This window comes from Cryptotermes secundus, unplaced genomic scaffold (assembly GCF_002891405.2).
Source record: "Cryptotermes secundus unplaced genomic scaffold, Csec_1.0 scaffold135, whole genome shotgun sequence".
NCBI lineage: Eukaryota > Metazoa > Arthropoda > Insecta > Blattodea > Kalotermitidae > Cryptotermes > Cryptotermes secundus.
In genome coordinates this window covers 908,727-930,752 of record NW_019730104.1, presented here as the reverse complement: position 1 = coordinate 930,752, position 22,026 = coordinate 908,727, and the positions used below count along the sequence as shown (strand labels likewise).

Genomic DNA, 22,026 nt, shown 5'->3' with positions numbered 1-22,026 from the left:
GAAAATTTACTTAATTATCGAACTTGGTTACAGAGCATGCAATTTCGTCCGCAATTATCACCATTATACTTTCACTTAGCTTTCCGAATGGGATTTTTTGCTGCAGTAAAATGACCTGTTGTCAGTACTGAATGTACTGAATAGGTACAAAATGGAAGCAGTTGGGAGCTTTGTTGATAATGTTTAGTTTCATTAGGAAGGAGATTAGACATGACCGACGAGTACAACATACATTTAAATCTTTCAGAAATATGCCGACTTTGTCTAACTCACGAAGGAGAAATGTTGCCAATCTTTGGTAATAAAACTGGCGTCGAAGTTCCACCCTTACCAGTGAAAATCATGACTTGTGCGTCAGTTAAGGTTAGATTTCCATGTGCTATTTCTGTCATTGCATGCCCATCGTAATGATCCAGTGTCCGTCTTGTAGATTATATTATAGTGCAGTGAACACATTAAGCAATAGTACCGATTCTTTTGTACGCCTGGTTCTGTTTCAGGTAGTACTTGGAGACGGTTTGCCAGAGTTAATTTGTCACGAGTGTGCACTTCACGTTGATGGTTGGTACAAATTTAAGAAGCAGTGTCAGAACTCAGACGCCACTCTGAGACAATACATCAGTAGACAACATCTGGATTCAGAAAATGATGTAAGACATTTACATAAGTCATACACAGACTGATGGTCACTGGAGGCCCTTGTGGATTTCATTAGAGGTTCTTATTCTTTGAAGCAAAAGTAGAACAATATTTCATAGGTTGTTTTACATGGACATATTGACAGTGATGTGGTAACTGACTTCATAACTGATTATTAAATCATGCTACACCTTTATTTTCATCAGCTTTTGAACATTCAGATGTTTCTTTTAATACAGTACTTAAGAGCAAGATATGGCAGGAGAAATCCATAAATATTGTGACACGTAGGAGGGTACACATGTTGAAAATAGCAGGTTCTGGATTGGATGATTGGACTTACTAGCACTTTGGTTACAAGTTCTCTTAATCACACTCGATTATAATGCTGTCACTGTTCAACACACTTTCAGTTCACCTTTGCGCGCACACACTAGGATTCTCAGTTTTTCACTAGTCGTCTCCTAGCAACGTATCTCAATACAGAAACTAGCACTTCAAGTCACTGTGAAGTCTTCTTGCCATTTCTTGTTCAATCACCATGGAACGTCAGGACTGAACTAAAAAATTCTCTTAGTCAGAGTCGGAGTCAGAGTTACTTTGCAACTGGCAGTTTACCGCCAATCAGTTCGTCTTGACATCAGGCCCCTTGAGGCCCACGACCAGAGATTTTTTTTCAACTGAACTCTTGCGGTAATAGTCCTTATGTAACATCCCCTCTGACGAGAAGATGGGTCTGTATCTTATGAATACATTCGACCTTTCGTCAAGTGTATATTTCACACAAATAATATGTTATCGAAAACTCTTCCTTTTGCTTTACACACAAGTCCTCTTGTCAGTGCAGGCTTTACAGAGCAGATCATTCCTAACTTACAGATCTTATGCTACAACAAATACTTAGTCATTTGAACGGTCATAAAGAGGTTTAAACTTCTCTTAGCTGCAAGTGGACTCATGTTATATAGCCAAAGCATAGACATCGCAGAAAACACAGTTCTACTGCAGACCACACAAAAGCACAAGTCACATGACAGCTAAGCACTGTTGGGGTGTGATGTCATTGCTCATGTGTGGAAGTGTGTTTACCAAGCCATTGCCTAGAAACTGGTTGCACAACCATGTTGTTCTATTGCTGCTTGCTGGACTGTGTGTGTGTGTGTGTGTGTGTTAGTTATAGGAATTGCTTAACAATGGATTTACATGTCACAATATAGTGTAGAATTTTTGTGCCATATAATATCATGGTGTGTACTATATTTTATTAACCATCACATTTTATATATATAGGCACATGTATGAATGACTGTTGATGGGGTTTGGATTGGTAATTGAATTTATTACACACTTATACAACTTGTTACTACACTTCACGATCACTATCGCACACACTGGTGTTCTCAGTCTGTTGCTGTCTCCACTAGTCATTTCCTGGTAACAGTCTTCTAGCAGTGGAGATTCTCCAGCTTCTATGCTCACTTCCTTTCTTGCTGGCTCTCAACTGCACTGAGTCTTTTCTTCCAGGCTTCCATAGAAAACTAACTCCTGTTCAGGTCAAAGTCAAACTTGCTTTATGACTGGCAGTTTGCCATCAATCAGTTTGTCTTGTCGTCAGGCCCCTTGAGACCCACAAGCAGAGATTTTTTTTTCAGCTGAACTCTTGTGGTAATAGTCCTTATGTAACATCCTCTTTGACGAGAAGATGGGATTGTCTGTTATGAAATGCTTGGCCTTTTGTCAAGTGTACGTTTTGCATATGTAGCATGTTATTGTAAATTCTTCCTTTTGCATTACATACAAGTCATCTGTCAGTATAGACTTTACAGAGCAGATCATGCATATCTTACATATTTTATGATACAATGGCAGCTTTAGTCACTTGAACAGTCATAAGCTTGACCACCACTTAGTTGGTGACCTCATTATATAATCCCTTGGCAATGACCTCATAGAAAACACCATTTCCAACAATTCCTCTGTTCTTAAGTATTGATTCATTGCTATAGAAATGCGTTCACCATGCCATTGTGTAGTAGCAGCTGCAGCACAGACCACAGAAAACAGTGCTTTCAGCATTTTCTCTGTCTGTTGCATGTTGATTCATTGCCATGGGAACCTGTTAGTTTGCAATCATTACATAGTAATCGGCCTACACACTACAACATATGTGGTTGTATATTAGTGTTACATACTACAGTCAATAATTTTGCAGATTGGCCGTGTAGTGGCTACAGCAGATACGTGAAGCCATGAGATGGTGCCATGTCCCCATTCTTCTCTCGTCCCAGCAAGAAGCAGTTGTGTGTATGCTGTATATTTAGACATAAAGTCACTGTTGTAAAGTGTGGTTGTCCCTGAGCAGCGGAAATTAAGAATGTTGCAATTTTAGCAACAGGAAACATCAAGTTCTGCAAAAAATTAGGCAAATCCACTAGCGAAACATTTCAGATAATCAAACTAGCATATGCTGAAGATGCCTTGGGCCACAGTGCTGTGTTTAAGTGGCACAAACGTTTTGCACAGGAGAGAGACAGTTTGGAAGATGGTGAGCATACCGGTCAGCTAAGAATGCTCAGAACTGAACTCGAGATCCAAGAAGTTGCAACGTTGGTACATGCCATCTACTCCCAAATGATAGGTGAAATTGAATCAGGAGGAGGGATTAGCCATGGTGCTTGCCACAGAATTCTGTCTGATGACCTGAACATGTCTGATGTTACCTGGCACAGTGTTCCGTGTGTCCTGATGCAAGACCAACGTGATGATCACGAGCATTTATGGTGACCTGATCAGTAGTGCTGACAAAGATGGGATATTCTCAACTGGATGATAGCAAGAAATGAAGCATAGTGTTTTCTGTACAATCCTCAACTGAAGCGACCATCGGCCACTAGGAAATTGCCATCATTGCCAAGAAAGAAGAAACAGTGACAGGACAGGTCAAAAGGCAAGGTAATACTTGAACTCCTTTTTTGACTCATCTGGAATTGTTCACATGGATTTCATCCCAGAAGGTGTGACTGTAAACAAGCACTGCTACATGGAGATCCTTCGCTGTCTGTGCAATTTAATTCGTCGTAAGCATCATGAGCTTTGGTGCAGAAAGAAGTGTCTGTTGCTACATGACAGCACTCCTGCACATCGCTCTGTGCTTGTCCAAGAGGAAACAACAGGTTTTGCCACACCCTCCATAGTCACCTGATCTCGCACCATGCTATATCTCTTTTTTTTCCTGCTTAAAAGAAAAGCTACATGGGTGTCGATTTCAGTCGGCTGAGGAGATTATCACTGTCACAAGGGAAGCTATACAGGACCTTCCTGCAGGTATCTTTCAGCAGTGTTTTCAGCAGCTATATCAACATTGTCAGACTTACCTGGCGGCCAACGGCAACTGTTTTGAGGGAGGATGTGGATATGTGTAAGTGTATGTGAGTATTTTGTAATATGGTGCAACAAAACCAGAGCCCACAAAATTATTGACTGTAGTAGTACATATTACTAACATGCCTGTACAGAAACATCTGTGTTGCAGTTTGAGGAATAATTTCTATTGTTTGTGATAGTTTCTCATATTTAACATGTCCAGGTTCTTGAACTTGTGCAGATATAATTTTTATGACCTCCAGAGCATGTTTTGTTGCCATAGTACCATGAAAATACAGTGGAACCCCCATTTATTTTTTCTTTGTTTAATGTTTTTCTCTCCTTTGAAGTTCAGTATCAAAGATTCCAAGTCTGTAGTATCAGTTTTAATTTTTCCTTGTTTAAGATATTCCTAAGTTTAGTTTTCAAATCCACTGCTCCCCAAGGAAACCATAAATGGAGGTTTCACTATTATTATCATCATAGCTCCAGTACTACTCTTAAGGCAGAAAGAAATTGACTTGGATTCAAACCTGTACATATAACAATGAAATTAGCAGTTCTTTTGTAAAGTTCTTCCTAAGCCAAGCAGCTTTTGTGCTTGCATTTTTCCACTGTCATTATTTTCCTAGATATGCAGCTTGATGGACAGACTGATACTGAAGTACATAAATGAAAACTGATTGATTAATTGTTTTATTTTGAAATGTTTTGAATGCTTTGTTGCTGATCACAAATTTTTGTTAACAGAATGGGATTGTGCCCTCTGTCATCTTTAAACTGACTTTTCAAAATGCTGAAGATAGGAGTGAATTAGACAGGAACTTTCCCCTCATTTTTTTTTTGTATAGCTATGAATCACTTCTCATAAAGTGGTAAAAGAGGGAGGACTGTGAAAAATATTTCAACATATGAAATGTAAATAAGTCAAGGTACTGAAATCAGAGTACTTGGAAGAATGTTTGGAAGTATGCATTGTGTACCATGTGAGAAATGGAGGAATCTGCATAGCAGGGAATTTAAACGTTTATGTTCCCAGTTGTATTTGAATATTTAGAAATCGATCCTGGGTCTGGTCAAATGGGGTTTGTGGTGGACAAAGTGGCTCTGGGGCAGGTTTTCTCTGAGTACTTCAGTTTCCCCTGCCAATCTTCATTCCACCAATTGCACCACAATCACCCTCACCTATCATCTGGGGCTGGTACAATAGGCCAGAAGTGGCTGCAGTACAAGGGACTTAGTCCCGCCCCAGTAGTAATTAAAAAAAGGCAATAGTAGTGTGAAAAGACAAATGTATTATTGTTACCAATCAATATTTACAACTCTAATCCATGCATGGTAAGTGATTCTGCCTATACTATGAACATTATTTACTATGCGACAGTGATTATTTTTTAACAATAGTAAAATGGAGTTTTTCTTCACATATTTATTATACATAATCTGCAGAATATGCTATAAATGTACATGTTCAATAAGTACTGGCTCGTAAATGAGTTATGCCCAGTGTCGTAACTCATATACTCGTTATTCTTTTTGTTCACTTAGGTGTCATTTTAATTCTTGTGGTGGGGTTTTACTCAGGTCTGTCTGGTGGAGTTAGGATGGTGTATCTTCTCAGTCTGTGCGTAGTTTCACTCTTATCTAGTAGGTTCACTGCTAGTGCATTAGTGTGGTTTTCTAATTTCCTTAAGTCTTTGCTATTCCACTTTTTTATTTCACTGAGCACTGTGTTCACACGTAGATCTTCATGGATCCTATGGTTGTTTATATACCAAGATGCATTCAGAATGGATTGGGGGTCTTGGATTGAAAGCGCTGGAGGATTTTGATGTTGGAATTTGAGGCTGTCCCCCAAAGCTGAATTCCATAGGTCCATATGGGTTTTGAGTACTGCTTTATATAGGAGGAGTTTGCTTTCTGTTGATAGTGTTGATCTTCTTCTGAGTAGCCACTGCATTTGTGTCACTTTTGGTTGAACTGTTTTCTTTTGGTTTGGATGTGCTTTGCCCATGTCAGTCTTCTACCAAGATGCATACCCAGGTATTTCACTTCATTTTTATGGGGTGGATCACCATTGCACTGTTGTGCAGGTTTGATTGTGTTGGGTGAATGTAATATGCATGGATTTGCTTTGATTTATTTTAATTGTCCATTTCTTTGCGCAATCGTCGATCTTATTGATGATGGCTTGGAGTTTCATTGATACTATCACTAAACCTTCATGTGTGGCTACGATTGCTGTATCATGAACAAAGGTGTTGCTAGGCTTATAAAGTATATGGTAATATTAAGAGTCTGAACTGAAATCATGAAATGTCGCAGTCATGCCTATATTAAGATAAGTATACATTTGCTCAAAAGACTTGAAAACTACACCAAGAAAACCTTCAGCAAAATAGCTGGTCAGAGGTGTTTTGCATGCACAGCAAAATTACTCACTACACCAGTTTTCACACTGATAATCTAAGATTTATCTAGGGCGAAGAGGATACTATTAGAAGACTGAGGAAAAAGAGCAAGCAGACAACTCCTTTTATCCATAGACGAGCAATTGCTGCTGCTAAAGAAGCTGTTGCAGCAGTAGCCAGAAAAAGAAGTGCTGAAACAAGAAAGTTCGTTGATGATTTGACTGAAAATTATGTGGAGGTTGGTAGCACTCTTCAGATTTGTTGGTGTATTTATTAATACCAATTTAAAACCTTGGCTCTGATTAAACCAGCTATGTTGCATCACTTGCAGCTTTGAGTTATGCAGATCAATGTTTAGCTATTGTTGTAGGCAAATAAGTATCTTTGGCTAATAATGCCAAATATGAGTGTTTATTACAACCCATATTGGATGCCATATTTACTGTGTTCAGGCCTGCCCTATTGCAAGGATGAGACATATTTACCAAATTCTGTGCACCTAGAGATGGAAAGTTCATGTCCATGCATGAATATAGGTACCTCCATAGTTCTCAAAAGGTTTTCATCTTCCTTTGCATTTCTGTGACTTGTATATACTCTTATTATAAGTCTTGAGGCCATAATGGCAGCTGAATTCTCATCAATGAATGATGATGGGTAAACAATTTTGCTCATATGTATATGGTCAGGTGGTTAGCTATCCTGGTTTGTACTCAGAAGTTTCTGGGTTCATATTTCAGATTGAAGACCGGCTCTTCTGGCTTAGTTTTTTTTTTTGTGGTTTTACTCCGTCATTTCAGGCAAATGCTGGGATAGTATTTAAATTAGGCCATGATCTACATCTCTAGATAATGTGGGACCCTCAACGTCTCACAACCCAATAGGCCTTCACGGCCTGGTACAGGGATACCTGTACTTCTTTTACTTTACATGATGTACATCTTTTCCAGTTCATTATTTACTAATCCTATCCTATTGAATGTATCACTAAATAAACAATAAGTAAGATAACAAGGAGAACAGGCAAATGTATCCTTGGGGATGGCATTAAGAGGTACAATTAATTTATGCATGATGTCTGTCTTCTGTGTAGGTGCATGTAATTTAAGCAAACATCAGGTAGATGACAGGGCAGTAGCAGGAAGTTGGTTAGTGCAGTTGCTGGCTCTTAATAGGTATTATTTTACTAGAATTATTCTCAAAGTCATTTGAATTGTATGTGGATAATGTATAGGATATAAAATGAGTCTTATGTAAATCCCTGTATCTTTCTTTCAAGATATTTTTTTCTCAGGTGAGATACAAAACTGTATTTAGGGCATGAAGTAATGTGTTTCTTAAAACGAAGTGTCAAAGAGGGTTAGAGGTGTGTAAATACTCAGTTATGATCTTACTAAAATAACTCTTAAAATTAATTAAACAGAATAAAACGTGTACATGGTAATATTAAAAAAAGGTATCTTATATGGTGTTTTATTGAAATCGGTTTTAATTAGGCCCTTAAATAAAATTACTTTTCAGATTAATTGAATGGATGGGAAGTTACACATAGCAATCCATATAAATGTTGTACATAAAGTTTCATCAGCATCTGTTGAAAGACTTGGAAGGTATGCGTAAAAGTTCATTTAGCCCTTCAGTAAAGTGACTTAATATGAGCTGAACCAACTACAATTACAATTTCTCAACAACATTTAATGTAGGTCTGTCATACCAGTTTATCCCATAATGAGTTTTCACACACTTACTGAATCTTGTTTTATTTACAATATGCAGTATGTTTCAACATTATATGTATTATTATCAGGTATGACAATATTTATCAGTTATAATTTAAAAGTTGATTGCCAGCTCATTCGCTTTTAATATTCCTATTTGTCTTATGGTGGTCTATTTAATTTACTATTCTGCTTATTTGGTTTTGGGAGATTTGAGGTTCTCATGGCAGTGACTATGAAGATTACTGTCATCTGGGATGTGACACCGTGTAGTCTGGTAGAACATTACCGATGTTTTGGAGGAACGTGCTGCCTTCATCATCAGGTTGGAAGAGGTAGGTCTGCCATACTAGTTTATCCCTTACTCAGTCTTCACACACTCATTGAAACATGTTCTGTTTATAAATATATGGCACATTTAAACATTTTATGTTTTTTCAGGTATTGTGGTATTTCTTTAGAGATTAAAATAAAAAATTTATTAATTACCAATTCATCCATTTTTAATCTTCTACCATGAAAATGAAGGCAGCACATTCCCTCAAAATATTGTCACAATTTAGTGAGTAAACACAGGGTTTGGATTTCTAACTGGATTTGTTGGTCACTTATAACTATTTACTGCAAATAATTATAATGCTATCGCTTATCTATGCACTTAACAGTTCACTATAGCCCACATTATGTCTTCACCAGTTGTTGCCTGGCAACAGATGCCATCTGTGCCCTCTGCTTCCCTGCTCATGCCCTTAACTGGCTGGCGACTGTTTCTCACCTAACCCATTGTTCCAATTATTGTCTTCTGTACCACTTCTGCTACTGGCTATTACTTGCTGCTGGTGGTTTGGTCTTCTTATATAGCCTTGGCACAGACTGCATAGAAAACACCATTTCCAGCAGTGTCTTAGGTTGTTGCTTGAATATCTGTTGCTGCAGAAATGTGTTTATCAAGCCATTACATGCAGTGGATGATGTGATCATGTCACATTGCTCCATCCTTAAGGCTGCTTGTCTGGAGTAGCCCATAGGCTTTTTACCATTTCTTCCATTTGGGAAGGTCCTGGCTCCTTCACAGTGCTGTGTCACTTGTTTTCTCCAGCTTGATGGAGGATCCAACTGCCAGCTTTAGGACTTCCAAGTCTGGGGTCTTTCTGCCAGCCTTGGTGAGTGTCCTTTTGACCCCCAGATGTAGCTCCTGTCTTATGCCTCGTTCTCTTATGCTGTCATTGAAGGCCTTGCCCGTTATCCTACTAACATGGTCCTCATATAATGCAGGAAAAGCATGATGGGTCATCTGCTCAGTGGCAGTTGCAACCTACTGCAGGGGTTAACCATTGTTTTGGGTCTGCGTTTTAAGTAGATTGTTGTACCATTTGGCCAGTTGCTGTCACAAAATTAGTCCTTAGTTGCCCAAATAGTCTCATAGTCCTTATGGACTTCATGTAGAACATTGGAAGCCTGACCCTGCAGGGTGGTAAGCACATGCCTGTTCTTAACATGTGTTGCGCCTTCATAGTACTCTGTATGGCCTCTATCTTTTCCTGACTGGGCTCTGACTTGGCCTCTGTCTTTCCTAACCAGGTTTCCCTCATGGCCATCATTTCTTCTTGATAGGCTCTCATTTGTGTCACCATCTTTTCTTGATTGTCCTCTATCTTCGCCCAGATGGCACATGCCGTTGCTTTCATTTCTTCGTGGCCATCCACCATGATTATCCGTCACTTGGGTTCCAATCCAGTCAGTTCAATCCGATCCCATTTTTGACACCAGCTGTCTCAATTTAGTGACTGGACATGGGTTTTGGATTGTTAATTGGATTTATTGAACTCTTTAAAACTTTTTAACTAGTACTGCTTCCGTGCTCACATCCCCTATCGGCTGGCAACTGTCTTACACCTAACACATTGCTCCAACTATCAACTTTGTGCCTTGGCTGTTTGCTACTGTCTATCACTTACTGTCACTGGCTGTCAGCTGCCACTATCAGATGGTTTGATCTGGTTATATAGTTTTGACACAAACCACATAGAAAACACTATGTCCAACAGTGTCTTTGGTTGATGCTTTTACATTATCTGTTGCTATGGAAACATGTTTATCAAGCCATTACAATGCAATGCATAATGCAGTCCTGTTAGTATCAGTGATGAAGTAGATCAGTGGTTCTCAACCTTTGTGAGGCTGCGGCCCAGTAAATTCTGGTTTTATATGACCAGGGCTAGGTATAATTGATGCCAGGGCCTGGTACCGGGCTGCGGCCCTGTGGTTGAGAAACACTGACCTAGATGACATGGCTGCACATGTCAGAAGACAGTAATCCTCTTGGTTGATTTTGTTCCTTTTTGTTATGAATGTCACATGCTCACTGTGTCATCATAGTTTCACTGCTTTTCTTATGGAGGAAATAATGGAGAAGGAAACTGATGTGGGCTTGAATCCATGCATGTAACAGCAAAAATTGAAATTTTCTGGGGGTTGCCTATCCAAAAGCAACATTTTTTTATCTTTTCCTTTTTCATATCTGTGTATGAGAAGCTTCATAACTTGTACTCTGCTCCAAGTATAATTAGAATGATCAAGTGAAGGAGGATGAGGTGGGCAGGGCATGTAGCACAAATGGGGGAGAAGAGGAATGCATATAGGATATTGGTGGGAAAGCCAGAAGGAAAGACCACTGGGAAGACCAAGGCATAGGTGGGTGGACAATATTAAAATGGATCTTAGAGAGAAAGAATGGGTTTAGTATGGATTGGATTGGTCTGGCTCAGGACAGGGGCCAGTGGAGGGATCTTGTGAACACAGTAATGAACCTTCGGGTTCCATAAAATGTCAGGAAATTCTTGAGTAGCTGCAGATTTGGCTTCTCCTCAAGAAGGGCCCAGCTCCATAAGTAAGTAAGTAAAGTGTGTGGGCAACAGGAAAGGACTGATGGATGGATTGACATGTCCATGCAGAAAAATCAGCACTGAAGTTTGAGGAACAATTTCTGTTGTTATGGTTGTTACATGTAATGTCTCTAGTTTCTTGAACTCATATCATTACTGTGACTTTCAAAATGTGTTTCATTACAATGTTTACATACTCATTGTCATCACAGCCTCAGTTGTTTTCTTATACGGGAAAGAATGGGGGAAGAAACTGGTTTGGAACTACAGTATGTGCATAACAGCAAGACTAACAATTTTCCTGAGAGTCTTTCTCCAAGAGGAAAAATTTTTATATTTAACATTCTTTCTGCAGCCCACTGAGTGGGATAAATCCAGTGGGATGGGCTCTCATTTGGTTATTATTATTCTGTAATATTTATCCTGTTTTGGAGCACTTGTTTACAATTTGTCATTTATGATCTTGATGTCAGTTTGTTCTAAGTTCAGTGTTCTATCACTGAACATCCCTGCAGTCTCTTCTTGTGTTTACTAACTTGCATGTAACAACACATGTACTCACTGCTTGCTTTTCATTGCTCTTCTTTACCACACACAAACAGAGCACACATCGTCTAAGCACAAACTCAGCCGACTAGATGACTGTCTTCAGGCTATTGCTCACTATTTTAGGTATGTAATGTTTCTTGAATGATCCAGCATCTCTACAGATTAATTAGGTACTTCACATTGCTAGTAGAGGCATGGGGATGGGGTTCAGTACATTCAGTGACAAACGTGTGCACATGCTAGGATGTGACTTGCCTTCCTCCCCACAATCAGTGCGCATGACAATGTATGTGGATACAACTGCTCCATTGAAAGCACTCCTTACATGAGACTCGTCAATTATGCTCTAGCATGCTCTCATATTAAAATGTCTGTTTCAACTGGAGATCTAAACCAAAGTCCCCCCACCTTCTGTACTAAACCAACTGGCTACTCATCTGGTACCCCTCTACCTAGATTGATTAAGGAGGTTGGCTAGCTTGATATCTAACTGAGGGTTAGTAACTTTTCTTAGGGCTACATTTAATGAGGATTACGCTGCTGTGACCAAGGAAAGGAATGATATTGAAATATGGATGAATAGACCAAAAAGATATCCAGGTAAAGCAAATTGTGATTATGAGGGTTTGCTGTTATCACAGTGGCGGCAATGAAGGATTCTGTCATCTGGGATGTACAAATGCTGTTTAGTGTGGTGAAAGTCCGTCAGTATTTTGGAGGAACATAACACCTCCATCTTTTCAAGGTTGGAGAGTAAGCCAAGCAAGAAACCAGCATGAAGCAGAGAAAGCAGTGTGCAGAAAAACATGTGACAAGTCAGCCATGGTAGAGCACAACATCAGCTTGGACGCCACATCCAGCTCCATAACATTGACATCCTTTCCACCAAACCCAGACCTATAGACCGTATTGTCATGATTTAGGGGTGACTATAGACAGGGTATGGATTGGATCTTGAATTTATTGACCATGTTAACACATGACTCATAATTATGCTTTACATTTCATCATTACACACACACTGGGGTTCTCAGTCTTCACTAGTCACATCCTGGATCCGTTTTATACCAGTCTTACTGTAACTGCAGCACAAATTAAGTCTTCTTTTCACAGCCACATCATGCAACTCAACTAACTCTCAGTTGGCCTGGGATCCTCATTATATAACCTTGGAGCAGACCCAACAGAAAGCACTGTTTCCAACAATTGCTCCATTGTTACAGAGGAGTGTTTACCTCACCTTCTATTGTTGTGTGCATGTTCATTTTTGTGGGAACCTTTTTACTGAGTCGTTGCCTAGCAATGAACTATTCCGGCTTTCCGGCATAATGTCACCTCATTGTTAGGGCAGGGATTGAGATTGAGCTCCATGTTAATGGTGTGAAGAAGGAGGATGGCTTCTGCCTAAGCAAGTCATGAAAACCTCTTGTCTTTTCTCTGAAAGATCATAGGAAGCCTGCCTCACATGATTCTCAAGATGGGTTCTTCCCTGGGCTATGCAAGTCTGGGTATACTGCCCTTATCTGGCTACTGACTCTTACCTCTCTGGGTACCCATCAACCCCAAAGATTTCCTTCCTTTCCCAGCTTCCTTTCACTATTTTTGCTCTTGTCCTCTGCTGTGTGCCTACAACCTGCATACTTGACTTCTCTCCTTCCTTTATTTATTGTGGGCCCTCCTCCATGTTCCCATCTCTGCATCCCTTTTCAGGATGCAACCTAATACTATTCTTTTACTCTGACTTGTTTACCCAGTTCCTTAGAGAGAGCCAGTGGGAACAGATGGGTTGATTTGCTGGGCGTGCTGCCTGTGATGCTGGCGTTTTGCTTGGATATATATTGTATGGGTGACATGCTGAGTTAATGAATGTTAAACCAGGTGGTATATGTAGTTACTACTGCCGTGTAAAGTGTTAATCACTCTAACAGTATTAGTTGAACAGTACTTATTATGAAACTCCTCATTATGTAGTTTTCTCCAGTTTGTTAGTTTTTCTCTCATAATTTAAAGTAGTTCTTTCAATACATTGTAATTAACAACTTCAATCAAGCAGTAGCAATTCTGAAGTGTATTCAAGAGTTGCTTAGTTCAGGTATTGATTGTGACAACAGTTGTCTTGGCTGAGATTGTTTATGGTTTTGTTCAGTCTTTCCAGTCAGGTGCCAGGATAGTATTTCAAACTAGGCCATGTCTGCTTGCTTCCACATCCTTTGCAATTTATTATCCAGTGCTGTACAGTCTGAATTACTGACAGTGTCACTGAATAAACCATAAATAAATAGCGGCAGTACTTCATTCATATAACACCCTGAATTTATTTTCATAGGGAGATAAGTTTTGCAGCCATACAAAGAAAGAGGTAGAATACTATGCTAAAAAAGTTACTTTCCAGAAACTACAGACTAAAGTGTACTGTATAAACCAAGTTATTTTAGCATCACAGTTACTTTGTCAACTTGGAACACACGTAGATTATTTTTTACATCAGACAGCTTCATAGTATCTTGTTCTGTTTATGTATTATAAATACAGTTTTGTCCTTCAGGAGGTTCCTGTGTATCCAGACCTTCCATGTGAGGTGAAGATGGAGGGTGGAGATGATCAAAGAACTGACTTACTAGATGAAAATGAACCTGAAAGCAACTCTGAATTTTTACCCATTCTTCCAGTCAGTAAGGGTTTTCCATGCCATGTTTGTCGCAGATCATTTTCAAGCAAATCGTACCTACGAGACCACCAAGCTGTACATTCAGGAGAAAGAAGATTTTCATGCTCGGTAAGTTTAACAGAAGGTTAGATTGACAAACAGTCAGCAGTGCAATGAAATAATCTGTGACAGTATTCTTTTCACTTTTCATAGTCATGATCTTCATATCTTACTACTCAGACATAATTTATTGCTGTAGCAAAAAATCTAAGGAAAATGCTAGGATGATAGGTGTGAATTGATTGAATGTGGAGTCTTTAATGTGCTTCCATCTCATGTTTAAAAGTAAAAACAACATTTTTCTCCTTAATTCTTTAATTGTTGCATTGGAGTTGGATTCCAGGCACAATCAAGGATTTTTCTCTTTGCCATCATGTCCAGACTGTTTCTGGGAATCACCCAGCTTCTTATTCAGTAGCCATTTTCCTCAAGGATGAAGTGTGTGGGAACCTCCCACAGTACATAACAGACAACTCCCTCGGTGCACGGAAAACAGGCAGTATTCATACATCGCTTTCAGCCTGGCTCTCTAGAGACCAACACGAGCGCTATCCAATCAGCGCTCATAATCGCAGCTCCATCACCAACTGGTCCGCGCACCACCTAGCAGCGTAAGTATAAAGTTGCGGGCCTCAGACATGCCAGCATCAGTCTTTCATCAGTCACAGCCATCATAGCTATGCTGACGTCAAGAAATTGCTGCCTCCGTAACTCTCCAGTAACAGCACATGCATCTTAGGCAGCTAACTCTACTGGCGTATGCACTGCAGCACCAGTGGCCAGCCAGAGTCACTGCTGCAAGAAGAGGAGGACATTGGGCTGCTACAAGAAGACACTGCTGGACAAAACAGCCCTTTTCAGGGCCTGCACTTGACATCATAATTGCCAGACCGGACTAGCCACCACGAAAGGAGTTTCCATCAGTATTCTTCAGACATGCTCCCACTCGTTTGTAATACGCATTCTAAACACAATGAACATTTGTTGTTATAGCTTCAAGTGGTTGGTTCAGTGAACATCGACATCCCACAAGTGTCTGGAGTGTGAAGCCAACCCCTCTCTCTAGTGCTGAGGTTAAGAATGTGTGAGCACAGATACAACCTTACCTGTTCCTTGTATCTGTGTGCTCAAATTTATAGTACATGTCCAAATATATTTTTAAATTTACATACCTCATTCGCCTTGAAGTTTTTTCTTTTTGCTGATGCAAATCTTGTAGCAGGACAGTTAACATTTCTTTCTTTTCCATGTCATTAAATGTGTGGTCCCACTTATAATTCCTGAATAGGATAGCTCCCATAAATAAAATGAACTCCTTTGCCTACTTTTTAGTACCTCTGTTTTATCATTCATGCAATGTAATATTTAAATCTTGAATGAATATTATGTTTGAATTCAGTCACTTTAACTTTCATTATCTGTGTGTAATATTTAAACTGTCACAGTCAGTTGTATTTTCTTCAAGAACAGAATGGAAAACAAGCACCAGTATTCAGTTCTGTTACAATATAGTACTGCGAAGCTATTTGTGCTACCTGGAGTTTGAAATTATTTTTCCTTCTGTTTTGTTAAATATTTATTAAACTGGAATGTTCAAAATAAAATTTGAGCCTGTATTTTGTGTTATATACATGTATAGCTTCTTTAAGATGATCTGTTTCTAAGAAGTTTGGTCAAGTTTAATGTGAGTTTATTGTAAATATGGCTTCATTTATATCCTCACAATCATAATCATTGTCATTGTCATTTTTACTTTAGGGCATGGGAAATACTTCTGTTCTGGTTTGAACTTCCTGTGTCTTTCTTGGATATCCAGTGTTTGTACATATGACATGAACCAAAATTAAATTTGCTTAACCTCCATTTCCATGCTTCATCAGAATCCAGTTAGTGCTTTGAAAGTTGAAACATGTGGGCCAATGGACATATATGACCTCACCATTATGTATCTATTTTATCTGCACAAAAATGTATACAGATATCAATGATATAGGCAGAACTGAAACCTACAACCATGCATGCCACACACTGTGTATCCAAGTGAGATATACATAGTTTCTGGAAATGGGCATCCATGGACTCTACCATACAATATATCAATGGAAACTCTTGTCATAAAATTCTGACCATTGTACAGTTTTTGCAGAAAAATGTAGTTAAAGTTGAGTACAGTGTGACAACACAGTGTGAAAAACACAGAGGGGTGACCAAGCTGCAGCAGCTACAGCAGATATCATGCCATGTAGTTGTAGTTCCACATTTCTGTTCTATTTGTAATCGTCAGTTATTCTGCTGTACTATATTGTTTTCCTCTGATTAGTATTTCACATAAGCTTTATTATTTTTTCAGGCTTTTAATTTTATTTTTCATAACCTTTATTGGCTAACTAAAATGATGAATTTACTTTCATACTGTAGTATTATTTGAAATTAAAACTATAATGCATGTTGCGTGTAATGAAAATCCTGTTCTTGTCATTTAATTTGGTAGGTGAACTTAAATTTGTATGCTGTATTTTACGTACCAAGCACATGTATCTTATGTTCAGTAACATGCATTAGATAATTACAACACACATATATACAAATGATACATGGAGAGGAGAGGTGTTGGAAAATGTTGCTCTAAGGCTGTATGTGCATAATTTTTCGGAATGGCAGTATCCAAACAACAAAGTATTTTTGTGACTGCGTCATTGACAGTGAATAAATGAACAATTGACACTTCTACACATTAATTTGGGGTATGATCACAACGTAAAACACCAAACAGCAAAAATTATTTACTAGCTGTAATTAATGAAATTCTGTGTACATTGATGTCAGATATCTTGGCAAACATATTTTGCTATAATCCTTTGCATTACACCAGGCAAGCTTGCATGCTTCACTTATTCTATGACCCTGATGATGGAGGTAGTATGATATACATGGGTAGGCTGAAAAGTAATGCACACATGCTTGTAGAGCGCGAACAAAAACAAATAGCAAGATCGGGCAAAAAGTACATTAAAGTACAATTCTTAAGTTTCAAAAGCATATATTTATTTTTCAACATAATCACCGTTAAGGTTAACACATTTCTCCCAACGTGTAACAAGTTTTTTCATTCCGTCACAGAAAAAGTCTTCCGGCTTTTCTCGAATCCAGGACTTGACAGCTGCCTTCACCTCATCGTCCCAGGTGTAATGATTACCCTTGAGGTCTCTCTTGAGTAGAGGAAAAAAATAAAAATTGCAAGGCGCAAGATCGGGGAATAAGAAGGGTGTGGAATCGGTTCAAACTTCAGGTTTCGCAGAGCCTCTTCAGTTGCGCAGGAGGTGTGTGGACGAGCGTTGTCATGTTGCAATATTATTGGCGCCAGGCTGCCTCTAACACGATAAACTCGACGCCAGAGGTGTTTTAGAGTCTATATCTACTGAGAAGAATTTACCATTGCCCCTCGTTCCAGAAAATTGGTCACAGTGAGACTCAGTGAGCATCCCAAAACACAGTCAAAAGAAGTTTTTTGGCGGATGGTTGTGTTTTGAATTTTTTCGCCTGAGGAGAAGATGGATGTCGATATTCAGCGCTCTATCTTTTCTCTTCCGGGTCGTAACGATGGACCCATGACTTGTCCCCTGTCACAATATTCAAAAGAAAGTTGTCCCCTTCGTCACAGTAGCGCTGCAAAAGTTGCTCGCAGCATTCCAATCGACGCTGTTTCTTCTCGTCTGTGAGACGGCGTGGTACCCATCGTGCACAGATTTTACGGTATCCCAATTGTTCAATAATGAAGCCGACACGTTCCTTGGATATTCCAATATGGTTTGCGATACGCTTTTGAGTGATTTACCCATCATTTTGAATCAAATCGTCAATGAGTTTGCGATGATTATCGTCTGTGGCAGTGATCGGACATCTGCTGCGTGTTTCATCAACAATTATGGCTTTTCCAGGCTCGCGACCACGAAATTTTATTACCCATCGATTTACAGTAGACCTATCAACAGCATCATCACCATAAACAGCCTTTAAATGACGATGAATCTTAGTAGCAGTTACAAATTCGATAACAGCACGCTGTTTAACTCACTTTGACATAGCACTAGAACACGTCTCCATACTTCCACTTCTCGAAATACACTGGATGAACGCAACGACATCAAACCTGCGCATGTGTATTGAGGGGGAACGTTACTTCCACATGCCACCTGGCGCGCTTCTGAAGGTCATCTCTTTCGCGCTCTACAAGCATGTGTGCATTACTTTTCAGCCTACCTACGTATATGTTCCTTTAAAAATGCTGCTGAACTTCTACCAGACTACATGGCATCTCATGCCAGAAGATAGTACTCTTCAAGTCACTGCCATGAGCCCCTTAATTCTGCTGTCTTCCTTGCATAATATAATTATTCTCTATCAAATGATATGTGGTAGTGATACCGTCACATAATACTTTTTGGTTCTGTTCTTAATAAATCTTCAGTTTGATCTTTCCCTTAGCATTCTTTTCATGGTTTGGTCTTTCCTTATGATCATCTTTTTCTTTTACTCAAAATGTCATTGGCTTCATCATTGGAATTTAAAGGGAAGTTGCAATCAATTCATTCTTCAAGCCTGCAAGCAGGCTCTTCATCTTTTTGTTCTCTTGGTTTCTGTGACCTCTTTTTCAGAAACAGATTCGTAAGAATTTTGTCTGTTCAGTTAAAAAATCACATTTTGCTACTCTGTTTTCTGTTTATTCTTTTTCTATCCAGTGCAGTCCCACTAAATATTTTACTGATAATTCTGATATGTCCAGTTTTTAATGTATAATGTAATTGATGTATGCTATTTGTGTCTAGTACACTTTGGAACAGTTATTGACATAGTAATGGTTTTTTGTTTTTATGTGTTATACAACAGTAAAGTTACAATTCATGCAGTTTGACAGAATCTTTATCCACAAACTCTTAATCGCCATTGCAGCCCAGGCCTCTAAGATCATAATACTGCTTCTAATGCTAAAATTTGTGGTATATGTGTGTTCAGCTACATGATTATAAAGATTTATATAAGTGTAACTGTGGATAAATGTTGGTATTCTCATAATTCTCATAACTAACTGTACGTAAAATTGTATCAGTTACCAACTTCTGTATGTATGACTGATATTACACTAAAGAATTTGGAATTTTTCCTTCATGGGACCAGGAATGTGGCAAAGCATTCTATAGTGACCGCAAGTTGGCGTTACATGTTAAAACACATTCTGCAGAGAGACCATGTCTGTGTTCTGTTTGTGGAAAGGCATTCCGTGAGAAGAGTGATCTCAAAAAACATTTCAGGCTGCACTCAGATGAATCACCATTCCTCTGCAATGTTTGTGGTAGGTAGCAGGTATTAACATTAGCATTGCTCCAGAAGAAAAATGCCAGATGAATATGTTACAGATATTACACATGAATGGGGACTGCTTGTTTCCTGTAAAATTATAGTCCCTGTCTATGACTGAAGATTTTATTTAAAAGTGTAACAGTATTTCTGACATAATTTCTCTTTTACAAAGAATTGTCATAACATTTTTCTTCCAAAGATGGCACCATTTTCATATAATTATACTAATGATGTACAATAATGTCATGAACAGTGCAGTAAAATGAGATTTCATAATGTGATAATTTTGTCTGAAGTCATGCCATGCTTGACTTCCTTGTATTTGAGTTACTTGACAGGATATATTTGGAAAGAGTAAGCAAATGAGTGGAAATGAATAAAATCAGATGATTTTTCCATACTGTAGGAACTAAGTTAAGGAGATCATGATAGGCAAGGCATCTGGCATGAATTGAATAACGATAACATGCAGAGTTTATGATAAAAATACTTACAGATCAGTGAATTGAATGACCAAGATGGAGACATCACAGTAATAATAGAATGGCTAACAAGGGCGTGATTGAAAAATGCATACAAAATTTTGCCCGTGTACACCTGAAGGGAGGCCAATCACAGTAGCTGCATGGTCTCTGTCTTCATTTGCTCAAACATTGTGATTGTGGGTTTGAATCCCACTTGAGGCATGGATGTCTGTGTGCGTTTATTATGTGTCTGTGCTGTCCTTTGTGTAGGTAGTGGCCTTGCGATAGGTTGATCTCCCATCCAAGGAGTCCTACCAACTGTGTAAAAAGATCATGAAACTGAAATAGTGGCCAAGGTCCAACAAAGGGTTATAGAACCATAGATAGACAGAGAGACAGACAGATAGATAGATAGACAGACAGACATGGAGGCTAATGTTGCAATGGATCTTAAGGGAACATGGTGTGAAATGTTGTCTGAATTCACCTGACTTAGGATAGGATTCAGTAGTGGGCTCTTGCAAATACAATAACAACCCTTCAGATTTCATAAAATATGGGGAATTTCTTGATCAGCTCAGCCGCTGTCAACTTATTAAGGACTAGGCTTGATTCAGTTAGAGTGAAGATGTGGATTTAAATGTTCAGCATAGGGCAGTACTGAATCTTTGTATTCTAAGAGTAATGAAAGAGTTAAGCACAAGATTAATTATTTATATGAAGGAGACATCAAAGGAAATTTGGATACTATCTGTGTCAGGATAGCAATGTATTGGTAAGTGAGCAAATGTACTGTAAATCTTTCTAATCTCGGCTGTTTTCAAAATAGTTGAGCATAGATATCACATGTTTTAAAATTTTATCATATATCTTTTTAACTGCAGGTAAGACATTCAAGACTAAATTTTACCTAACACGTCATTTAATGATTCACTCGGGAGAGAAGAGACACACATGTGCTGAATGTGGAAAGGCTTTCACTTGGCGAGACACACTTATGGCACATGCAAAAGTACATGCTCGGGAACGTCCCCTGGCCTGTAGTGTGTGTAGCAAAGGTTTCAAGAGGAAGGAGGACCTGGTGCGTCACATGAGAATACACACGGGGGAGAAACCTTTTGTATGCCCTTATTGTGAACGTCGTTTCTCTGATAAGTGGAATTTAACTCAGCATGTACGTCTGCATACTGGTCAAAAACCATATGTGTGTTCTGTCTGCACTCAGGCCTTTACACACAATGTGACTCTGAGGAACCATGTGAAACAACATCACCCTTTAGTGTAAAGTGTTATAAAAGTATAGCAGATGCACATCCTTCATTAATAGTGGCTGATGATTAGAGACCGGATTTTAATGCAAATGCATATTTCTTTCTTGCAACCAGAAAGTATGCTCGTTTGGATATATGTATAAATTACTTCATTTCTTAAATTTTCAACATGGTTTGATGGTGCATGTAAATGCATATTTTGCCTGTTTTATGACTAAGTATCATATTTTCGAAGATCTATATTTATACTGCATATTTCCTTTTTAAAATGTGTATGATATATATTTTTTAATTGTATGTTCAAATTTTCAATCATGGTCGTGTGTATACAGTTTTTCTTTTCCGTATTACAATATGTTCCATATTTGACTCAACATTTTGTCATGATTCATGTTTCTGATGCAATACCCAGGATGAGACTTCCTCAATCCCTCTACTTGTAACTTGCCTCATCCGTGTAGCATCAAAATGGCCGCGAAGAGATTTGTCAGAAGGGTTCACATGTAGCCGCTATCAACGTAATACTATTCAACTGATAAGGGACTTCACTCATTTATTTCCAAAGTGTCCATGAGGTTCGTTACACTTCTTCATTTGAAGCTGGGGGCCATTCACATTAGTGGTGACTAGTCTGTATTTAAGCTTGTTTAGCTTTCTGTAG

General features: G+C 38.8%; 1 protein-coding gene across 2 annotated transcripts; it reads left to right on the top strand.

The window, feature by feature from the left end:
• The first annotated feature begins 133 nt into the window (after nucleotides 1-133).
• On the top strand, nucleotides 134-21,509 carry LOC111866028 (gastrula zinc finger protein XlCGF8.2DB). Of its 2 annotated transcripts, XM_023854520.2 has the most exons (6): nucleotides 134-363; nucleotides 501-650; nucleotides 6,484-6,651; nucleotides 14,111-14,341; nucleotides 19,448-19,622; nucleotides 20,979-21,509. In XM_023854520.2, the coding sequence occupies exons 1-6, from the start codon at nucleotides 211-213 to the stop codon at nucleotides 21,377-21,379; spliced, it is 1,278 nt and encodes a 425-aa protein (XP_023710288.1). In that variant the 5' UTR covers nucleotides 134-210; the 3' UTR covers nucleotides 21,380-21,509. The 2 variants fall into 2 exon arrangements, with proteins under 2 accessions (XP_023710288.1, XP_023710289.1); XM_023854521.2 differs by lacking the exon at nucleotides 6,484-6,651.
• The last annotated feature ends 517 nt before the right edge of the window (nucleotides 21,510-22,026 follow it).